Source organism: Magnolia sinica, chromosome 13 (genome assembly GCF_029962835.1).
Source record: "Magnolia sinica isolate HGM2019 chromosome 13, MsV1, whole genome shotgun sequence".
Lineage (NCBI taxonomy): Eukaryota > Viridiplantae > Streptophyta > Magnoliopsida > Magnoliales > Magnoliaceae > Magnolia > Magnolia sinica.
This window is the reverse complement of record NC_080585.1, coordinates 9,749,837-9,760,299: the sequence shown is the minus strand read 5'-3', so window position 1 is coordinate 9,760,299 and position 10,463 is coordinate 9,749,837. Positions and strand designations below refer to the sequence as shown.

The 10,463-nt window shown below is 40.9% G+C and overlaps 1 protein-coding gene across 2 annotated transcripts; it reads left to right on the top strand.

Annotated features, from left to right (window-relative positions):
- Nucleotides 1-1,448: 1,448 nt before the first annotated feature.
- LOC131222741 (uncharacterized) lies at nt 1,449-8,930 on the top strand. 2 transcript variants are annotated; one of them, XM_058217918.1, is made up of 12 exons: nt 1,449-1,624; nt 1,809-1,865; nt 2,080-2,131; nt 2,693-2,766; nt 2,921-3,051; nt 3,162-3,249; nt 3,330-3,475; nt 4,329-5,399; nt 5,493-5,618; nt 7,933-8,000; nt 8,317-8,384; nt 8,700-8,930. In XM_058217918.1, the coding sequence occupies exons 1-8, from the start codon at nt 1,600-1,602 to the stop codon at nt 4,416-4,418; spliced, it is 663 nt and encodes a 220-aa protein (XP_058073901.1). In that variant the 5' UTR covers nt 1,449-1,599; the 3' UTR covers nt 4,419-5,399; nt 5,493-5,618; nt 7,933-8,000; nt 8,317-8,384; nt 8,700-8,930. The 2 variants fall into 2 exon arrangements, with proteins under 2 accessions (XP_058073901.1, XP_058073900.1); XM_058217917.1 differs by lacking the exons at nt 1,449-1,624; nt 1,809-1,865; nt 2,080-2,131; ... (2 more) ...; nt 3,162-3,249; nt 3,330-3,475 and having other exon boundaries at nt 3,512-5,399.
- Nucleotides 8,931-10,463: the final 1,533 nt, after the last annotated feature.

Sequence of the window (10,463 nt, the reverse complement as noted above, 5' to 3'; positions counted from 1 at the left end):
CTTGGACCGTTCAGATTTTCGAGACTAATAACATATGATCAATTCTCAAAAAAGTTTCTAGGACTTTCTCAAAGAACGGGCCCGCAATTATATATATATATATATATATATATATATATATATATAATATAATATAATATAATATAATATAATATAAAAAGGGTCACCTATATAAAATTTAAAAAGAAAAAGCTTAACTGAATACTTGAACCTCCAGCTTGAACGTAGATGGTCATGCCTGCATATTGAATCAGACCGTTGGTTGTCATTGATTCCAATGTTGTGGCCCGCCTGATAATCTGGCCAACCTGATTTTTGTGCCACCTGATCTTCATGGTAGGACCTACCCTTTACACGGTACGGATTTCCCACATGGAGTGCAAGACAGGCTTCATGCGAGCTATAGCTAACACGCCCTCAGCCTATAGATCAGGTCGAAATTGTATTATCCGTACCTCGCACTTTGCACTGTACACACTCGTTTTCAATTCTAGCAATCGAAACGCATGCTTAAGTAATCGAGACCATTGGCGTAGTGGGTCCTATCGTGGATGGAGCATGCACTGGAAATCTTTCAGATTGAAAGATCCTAGAGGTCGGTATTAAGTAGTTGAATAAGGACCGTTGTTTTATTCCCCTTCTCAATCGCATGGCAAACTCAATCAATTGAGATGTTTTTTTAAGTGTAGTCTATCCACGGACACAATATATCAAAGGTACTAATCATACAATTCCCATGCATCAGACGTGCATTGAAAGAATGAGAGAGACAGAGAGAGCGAGAGAGACAGACCCAGAATTCCTTGTTTGGTGGTGAATCAATCTGGTGGGCCCCACACTCTCCTCGCCCAACCCGGCTTCCGTAGTGGCATCTCCAGTACCAAGCTCGGTACTGGTGGGTGCTGGGAAAGCGAGGTGGGCCTCACTATGATGTATGTGTCTTATCCACTCCGTCCATTAATTTTGTGAGATCTTTTTACGAAATGAACCTAAAAAAAGGAGGTGGGTGAGATCATCGGATGGGCAGGACCGTAGGAACCAATGGTGATTGAACTGCCACCATTAAAAATTTCCTATGGCTCACTGTAATGTTTATTTTCCATCCAACCGGTTAACTAGGTTACGTAAGAACTAGATGAAGTAAAAATACAAATATCAGCTTGATCTAGAACTTTTGTGGCCTCAAGAAGCTTTTAATGGTGAGAGTTCAATCAACATTTTTTCATATGGTGTGGTCTATATAAAATTTGGATTTGTCCCAATTTTTTATGGATGTCCTAAAATAATTTTAAAAAATTAATGGACGGAGTGGATAAGACACATACATCACAGTGGGCCCACATTCCTTTTTGCAGCGCCTACCAGTGCTGAGCTCGTTGCTGGAGGGGTCGGTACCGAATCCGATTCCTCTCCGCCACTCCCTCCATATTTCTTCCCTTCGCTATATCCAATCAAATTTCAGTTCTATAGGAACATCACCAACGACCAACAGCCACTCCTGTCCCTCCCCTTCCTTCGTATGCTCTCTCTCTCTCTCTCTCTCTCTCTCTCTCTCTCTCTCCCCTTTGTGTGCTCTAACTGCTTTCCAAGAGCTGTTCAATGCCTGGCACCATCAGAGTCTCAGGTTCTCTCTCTCTCTCTCTCTCTCTCTCTCTCTCTCTCATTTTGTACTTTGATTCCACTCACTTGATTATATGATTTGGGTCACACTTGTTTTGACTTTAAATTGTATATCTTTCTCTCTCTCTCTCTCTCTCTCTCTGATTACTGAATTGAGAAATCCTGATGTTTTGATGAACTCATTCCAGTTCTTGACTTGATGGACATCCCATCCTCAGCATCATCCTCCCCTGTTTCCATAAAGGGTGAGTATGTTACCATCTTCCTTTCCAGAATTGCAGTCAGCAGCGACTCCGACTGGTAAATTCATCCATCCTTCTACTACTGGTTGTTGAACGTTACAAAGTAGTAGTGTTGTATCACCAAAAGTAGAAAAGAGGGTGCATTTGTTAGTCAGAGTGGGTATTTATTTGGTGTCTTCTTCAAATGGATTCTGATAGCTATAACTGTTGTATGCAGTTGCTATGGGGAATAGGGAATTTCAAACTTATGACAAGGGCGACTTCTTATTGTAAGCAGAAATATTTCCCCCCTTTTAGTCTCCTGTCCTTTTTATTTTTTCCCTTCTGTTTTTTACTTTATTTTATTTTAATTTTCGATGGATTGAATGGATTTCTGCTTCAGTTGGGGTATAATGTTTGTGGGTGTCAAAGTTAGAGGAAACATACAATTTTTTATCAGCTCAATGAATTGGACATCTGGGGACCACTTCTCTCACAATCCAAACCATTTGTATGGTCAGCCCTGCGGTGGATCGAGACACCCAGAAGTCTTACCCATCAGATATCCTATCCATCTGATTGGGCCACCAGTAAATGTGGAGCATTGGTGATAATTGTTTGTGTGCTAGCCACCAATTGGATGGTTGAGATCATCTGATAAGAGGGAATATTGGGGCATGGCCCATCCCATGATGGGAGTCACCATATGAACTGCCGCAAGGTTACTGATCGGTGGGCAATGTCATTGGGTGTTTGCTTCTTTGAATTAATGCATCTACTGTTACTTTGCACTTTCAGTGAATTGTGTTGTGTTAGTTTCTATCTTGATAGATGTTAGTTCTGACGTGCAGCCCATTAACAACCCTCCGGGACAACCTGATTGTTACACTTCGTGATGCCGAGGGGAATGAGATATCTAGAACAGGTTTTATTCATTGAATTTATTGTGGAATTTTTTATTTTTTATTTTCTTTCTTTCTTTCTTTCTTTCTTTCTGTGTTGAATTGCTTGCTGGACTGGTCCACTTGGGATTTCTCAATGGATGGAGGGGATAAACATGGAGTGGCCTGCTTTGGCAGATGTTGCGACCATGTCGGTGGTTCAGAAGGGTTTGTGGGATGATTTGTTTCCACTTGAAGGTGGTGGTCTAATACACATGAAGCTGCAGTTCATACTTAGTGAAGAAGATCATAAGCGGATTCAGGACATGGTATGCTCACATTTTCAGTATCTGATGGTAAAACACCTGCAAAAGGTTGTGTTTCATTCTATTTTATGTTATTTCAAGATGCTTAAAAAAAAAAAAAAAACTTTTGCCAGAGAGAAGCTGCAGTGAAGAAGAAACAAGGGGAGCTGGGGAAGAGGAGTGTTGATCATTCAGAAACACCCACGGATGTGGCTGCTGGTGGTAATGCCGAATCGTCTCTGTGATCTCCTTTTGGATTTTGAAAGGCCTATTTTGATTTTCAAAATCTTCATTTTCTCAAGATTTGCAGGAAAGCGCTGTCCCCACGAAAGCCATAGGTGTATCTGAGGAACCCATCAAAGGTTCAAATCTGGAAACAATTGAACACATCGAGGATATACAATCCAGTAGCGATGTTCAACACAATCGACCCAAGCAAACAGCCCCAGTTAAGTAATCTTTTGCCACCTCAATTTCACCGCTTGATGTGAAATTAGGTAACTGGTAGTATGTAGGTCTAGCTGGTTGGAGAAGCTTAGGGCCTGTTTGGCTGCCACCTAAAAACCTGTTAATCTCATTTTAGTTAATTGTAACTATGCAATGGAGATCCTAATTGTTGGTCATCAAGATTTTTTTTAATCACTACCAAAAAGATATATGATCTGTAATATATAATTATGATCAGAGGTTGAATTCCCTATGGATGTGGTGACCATGGGTGGTCTATCCAAGCCATTGTTCTGACGGCCCCCACCATGAATGGATCATTCCCAGAATATCCTCTCAATTGGTCAACTCTAACCTTCCTGTCGTTGGCATGCAAATACGTTGTTAAAAAGAAATGCACGAGCAAGCCACATTCAATGGAGGAAGGACCAAATATTCAATGGCTCGGATCCTCCAATTAGGTAGTTTTGAGGGGAGTGGTCCATCCATGATGGGGGCCGTCCAATGAATGACTTGGATTGATCAACGATGGGCCCTGCATCTACAAAACTAAGTTCCGAAAAGGGAAGTCCCCTGTTCTGAACGAATAGGGAACTCAGCCTCTTATGATTAGCTAAAATGAGATAAACTCATTTTTAAGTGGCACCCATACTGGCCCTTTGATTTTCATTTAAAATACAATTTGTGGAAATGCTGACCGTACACGCCTGTATTAAGTTATTGCCAACCGTTTATTCCTTCCATACAGTGGTTTTTTAGCTCCTCATCACACTCATACAACAAAAAGTAGTTATGGTGGAAGAGAATTTTTCATGTTTCCCTAACGGTCCATGGACCTGTTTTTAATGATACAGATGGAAGTGGGAATTCATCAACGGATCCATTGTCGCAAGAGGTTCAGAAAGACAGTGAACACCCATCTGAATGCATCAGCAGCCATTTGACTGAGGCAAATTACATCACATCTGAAGAAACTCAATCATCTAACATCCAATCAACTTCTACTGATGTTACCCAGAGGCCCATTTGGTCACATGAAGCTTTAGATCCTTCTTTAAGATGCTCAGAATCCTCTCGAGCTGAATTCATCACTGAAAATAGAAATTCGGTTTCTTCCACATCTGGAGAAGACAGAACTCCTGGTTCTGAAATGGAGAGTTCAATCAAGAGAAATCCAAGCAGTGTAAGGAAAATGATTACTGCATTTGAAAGTATAACTCAGGTAATTCTATCTCAGATTTTTACACTCTATGGGTACTTTGCAAAGATTATTTGTTTTACTTGATTCCAAAAGACTTGTATGAAATCAGGAACTGAAATCTCGGGTGGGCCCTTTGGAGAAACCCCAAAGAAGCAAAATCAAGATGGAGAGCTCTTCGAAGAGGCCATGGGTACTAGAAGAAGCCAGCGCGATTTCTATTTTTACGGGAAGGCTTCCGGATGCAAACTTGCAACAAAACCCAAAATACCTAAAACCGCTTCATGCAAAGAAATTGGAAGAAACACCTCATTCAAATCTAGACACTGGATCTGGAAGAAAAGACCCATTTGGTTTGAAGAACGAGCAGTTGGAGCTGTTAGGAGTACGACATGACCTGGTTGAAGAAACAAACTCAGATAAAGACACTAGAGAGTCTAATCACTGTTTGGGTATAAATGATGGTGGATTGAAAACTTGTAGAGAAGATTCAGATGATGTAAGTATCTCTGGAGCTTCAAAAGGAAAACAGGAACTGGTGATAGACAATGAAGTCCGACAGTGTCTCTTTGAGAGCCCTTGGAGCTGGATATTCCAAGATGAAACAAGACGTCTATGTATTACAACTGGGAGTAAACAAATGAGGAATGTTGTTGAAGGATATAGCATCTACACAGAAACACAAAAACAGCCAGGGGTGGTAAATTTCTCCAGAACAGAAGAAGAGGTTTGTATTTTCATCTCCCAAATTTAATATCGACATTGTATTGCACAATGCGAAATTACAGGTAAAGGCGACATTATTTTCGCTGTTATGCAGAGTAAGATATGTGGCAACACTCATACTGAGGTTAATAAAGATGATGCAGCTTCTTGTAATTTGAGGAAACCGAAACTTAACAATTCGGCGGATATTTCAAAGATTGCTTGGGGATTGATTGAACAGGTTGCTTCTCTTTCTTGTTTTGTACCATTTATGCCTCATCATCGTTTTCAATATCCATACTAGAAAATGTTATTGCAGTGTTTTTAGTATGATTATATCTAGATGTCCATCTTAATTAGTTGGAGATAGATGTGTATACGTTCCTAACTTGAAAGAAAAGGTCCATAAAAATACATACTTCTCTCTCCCGTCAAGTTGGATGATTTAAGTCTAACATTTCCAAGTTCACTTCTGATAAGTTGAAATCTATCATTCCCAAGAGCCTTTATAAGGATGTATGTTGATTGATCTTCATTTTGATAAATGAATTACAAATGGTACCTCATTTAACCTCCCCCCCCTCTCCTCACAAACTGGTACTCTATTTAGCAATTTTTTCCACCCATAAATGCATACTAATGGGCAATGTAAATAGCAGCTTGATTGTCACGAAATGTTGCCATTTGATTATCAAATGAATTTGACCAAGTCAAGTCACCTTTCGCATAGCCCATAGCACCGCATGCAGCTTTGTCACTTGATTGAGATATTGTATGGTTGTATCTTGCTCATTTTTGTTGGAGGAACTCCAAGGTTAAAGAAAAGGCAAAAGAAGAATAGAGAAGAAAGGGAAGAGGAGATTGGATCGGTGATGCTTTGATACCATGTCAAATTAGGAGAAAAGAGCGAAAGAAAGAGATGGATAACATAAAAGGGGGGAAACGTGAGAGAGAAGGGAGTAGTTGTTCTCCCTCTCCTTACTCATGGCTTAGTGGTAGACTCACAAGAGTTTCAACACTAAGGTCATGGGTTCGAGCACCTATTGTGGGGTGTGTGTGAGGGTATGTGCGTAAAAAAAAAAAAAAAAACTAATAACATCTACATTTAGAGAATCTAATTCTAATATGGTGCACCATAGGTGAACACAAATCTGTGTACACTAACACTACCAATGAACCAGGTTCCTTCCTATGTAAACACAACGCAGTGTAGATATTTGGTCATTTGGATACCAAACTGGCATTCATATTCCTTTTGTTTTCCTCCAATTGTGGTAAATAAAGGGTTTCTACTGCATCTCTTCATCGAATAACACAGTGCCATGTAAATTGCCCCAAACATGTTGTTGGTGCAACTCGAACACATCAAGGTGATTCTTATTTTATGCGTTGACTGCTTAAATGGAATTTGCTCCTTGTTATCTATTTTTCTTACTAAAACCTTAGTGCCTTTTCTTTGTTCGATGCATGCAAATTGTCATCTGTTGCTTATGGTCACGTGGTGGTTCAATCAAGGAAATGTTAGCTAACCATGTGGTACTTTAATAGCATTGTTGAGGCTAAGTCAGCTATATGGGGCTTGAAGTCTCTAAGGGCCTGTTTGATTACCATCAAAGTTGTGTTTGGATAGAACTTTAACACATCTGTCCAACCAACAGTGTCTGAATAGGCCTGTGTGAATTGACTATTTTATTGTATTGTCTACCATTTGTGAAATACCTTATCTAGGCAAGCATGTGTGGCTCTTGTACACGTTAGGCACATTGGCATGTGTGGATGTGTTGTGCACTTGTGGATTAAGAATGGGATATGGGGCACATATGGATTGCTTGAAGATGCATGGTAGTATATGTCAATCTCTTGTGTTTACATGGTGGCATATGTGACACATGCGGTGTATGTACATATGGGTATTGGCACTTGTAACACATGTGGGGCACTTGAAGGTCGAATGGGCCAAATGTGGGGGTGCTTGAAGGTCGAATTTGACACATGTAGGGTGGTTGAATATGAGCAGTGTCGACTTATCTGGCAAATGTGGCACATGTGCTATGCATGTGTACTAACTGTTGCTGACAAACCAGGGACGTGTACCCTGTCCAGGCAGGATTGTCCGAATGGAACTTCTTCAGTAACCAAATGACCCCTAAGAGATCATTTCTACTTTCCTTGGGTATCACTTGTGCGGAAGATCCAAAAGCCACGGTAGCTCTTGTAATTTCACTTTTAACTTTTTAATGGCAGCCACGGTAGCCTACTAACAAGAAACCATCTATATACCATTTGAGAATTTCTTGTTCATAATGGTCATCATTTTATCTGATTGCATGAATAAAAGTAATTTTCTTTAGCTTGTATGTACTGTCTTTGATATTAAAAAAAGGTCCTTGTGCTGTTAAGGCCTCAAGTATGGTGTACTCGTCTGATATCATCATTCATAATTCACTTCCTTTCCAAGATCATATCCTTGCATATTTCATTGCGATTGCATCGTTCTTCAGCTTTGAGTCCTTGATAGAAAAGAACCAATATCAGTACAACGGTGCATACTGCAGGCGATAAAGGTTGGGATTTTAGTGGTGTGTGGAGCTATTCTTTTCGGTACCAGGGAAAGAAAGACAAGGTCCTTAAACTCTGTCTCTCTTTTATTTATCTATTTTTTTTGTTTATATTGGGCTTTTGTTGCTAAGCTTGGCTATGGCAATGGTTGCTTGATCTTATAGCATGCTTTGCTACAATGTGGGCCAGGAATCCTCTTTTTCAATAGGCAATGTTTGGCGAAGGGTGCATATATCATGGATGCCACAGTTTGTTGTGGGAATCAACCTTGCTGCAACAATCATCAATGATCACTTGCCACTAGTGTGTTAGAGGATTAGTGTCGTATTTACAATCAATCTATTAACATTGTAGAATGTTTTTGGTTTTTGTGTTGACAGGTAAAAGTAAATGGGTGGCAGTGGTTGGAAGTTGGAAATTATGAAGCAAGAGCTGTAGCAATGAGGCTGTGAGTTAGCTTACAAACATTCCCATGCAAAAAAAAAAAAAAAAAACAGAAATCTCTTGGCATAATTTTCTTCCTTGCATAATGGTTTCCCGAAAGTACACTATTTTCTAATTATTTGGGTGTCCATGAATTGGGATTTTAATATTGGGCTGATCTGGCCGCCCATTCTGATTTTTTGGTTTCATCCATCCTCTTAACACACACACACACACACCAATTTTGAGTTGAAAAGGCAACCCTTTAACTAATCTGAATTTCTCGTAATTGAATAACACAGGAATACCATTTACAAAAGTTTCAATGGACCAAAACCAGGTACCTTGAGAATTTCGTGCTGGAGATATGGTGGCTTTATACAACACGCTAGAACAGTGATAGCCGGGTCTGCTACTCCAAATTCACCTTGTTCAGTTGAAATTGAGGTTGACATGTCATTGGAAATCTTCAACGGAGGAGATTCTTATCTAGCAATAGCTGTATTGGTTCATGTATTACATACCCAGAATTCTGATTCATCTTAACATATATTTATTTACATTGTGTGCATGAGCGTGTGGAGAATGCTCAAATGATACTTGTGCCACTACCATTAGTGTAGTACTGAGATATGTGGGTCCCCCTTGATGTGTACATTAGATCTACCCTGTCAATTAACCATGCCTTTCAATGTTGTGAAATCAACAGTTTAGTAAGAAAGATTTTCTCACAATGAGTGCACTGATGTATCTCCCCGTTGGTGCGATTGCATCTCATTTTGAAAATTTCCATGGGTATTCTCTATAACAGTGGAGTAGTTTGCTTGAGTGGAAACGAAACGAAAATGTTACGGATTGTGGGCCTTCCTGATGAACGACTTGGATCTTTCAGTGGCAAGTGCTCCCCTATGTCTCCCTACTAGTTACTGGAAATGAGGCACATTGTGTGTGGGGCCTGCTTTAATTTGTGAGTGATATCCAATCCATCCATCTCCTGTGCTCCTCGTGTCTTCTTGGGCTCCCAAAAAATCAGGCCGATCAAATCAGGTGGGCCACACTGCCCAATTATGCGTAGAACCTCCAGAATCACGGGCGTGGTCCACCTGAGTTTGGGAATGGCCTGATTTTTAAGATGTTCATTCTTCCTGGTGGGGTTTATTTTCTGAATGGATTGGATGGCATGTACAAAACAACAGTGCGCCCCACAGTCTGGTGGGCGTTGCCATCCCAACTGTTCGATGTTGTGCGGCCCACTTGAGTTTTGGATCCAACTGTGACATTTTTGTTTTTTTGGAACCAGAACGCTAGGGGCGCACATGATGGGTGGATTGGAGCCCATGAGATCAACGGTCTACAGGCCCACTTGGCTGACAAAGGCTCGAAGGGGCCGTCCATACACATGCTCCCAGCCAATGTAATTCTGGCCTGCATATGCATCAATCCGAATCATCAAAATCATGGGCCCCAATGCATATGCGACGTTGAAATAAGTAAATAACGTTGATTACATGCGACTATCTCAGGTCAAGTGACTCCTCTTCAACGTCTTTTGAATTTGGACCGTTAAAAAGCTGTCTTTCCCATTGAATTTGGACAGTTAAAAAGCTATCTTTCCCATTGAATTTGGACGGTAAAAAAGCTCTCTTTCCCTTAAATGGGACGCAGATTACGTCCTGCCCCAGCCAGGCCGGACTCGGTCCTGGAAGGGGCTCCGTGGGGCCCACCGTGATGTACGTATTTTATCCACGCCGTCCATCCATTTTGACAGATAATTTAAGGACATGAGCGAAAAAAGTAGTCAACCATCCCACATGAGGCAGTGGTGATAATGACGCCCACGGTTGAAACCTTCCCAGGCCCATCGCTATGTTTATCTACCATCCAACCCGTTCGTCACATTGACCTGGATGAAAGAATAATACAAATATCAGCTTGATCAAAATTTCATTGGCGAGCATTCGATCCCCGTTGTGTGGTCCACTTCAGCCTTGGATCTGCCTCATTTTTGGACTCATACCCTAAAATACATGCATCACAGTGGGCCCCACAGAGCCCCTTCCAGGACGGCAGGATGCAATCCGGGTCTCCTTAAACGTGGAAGACT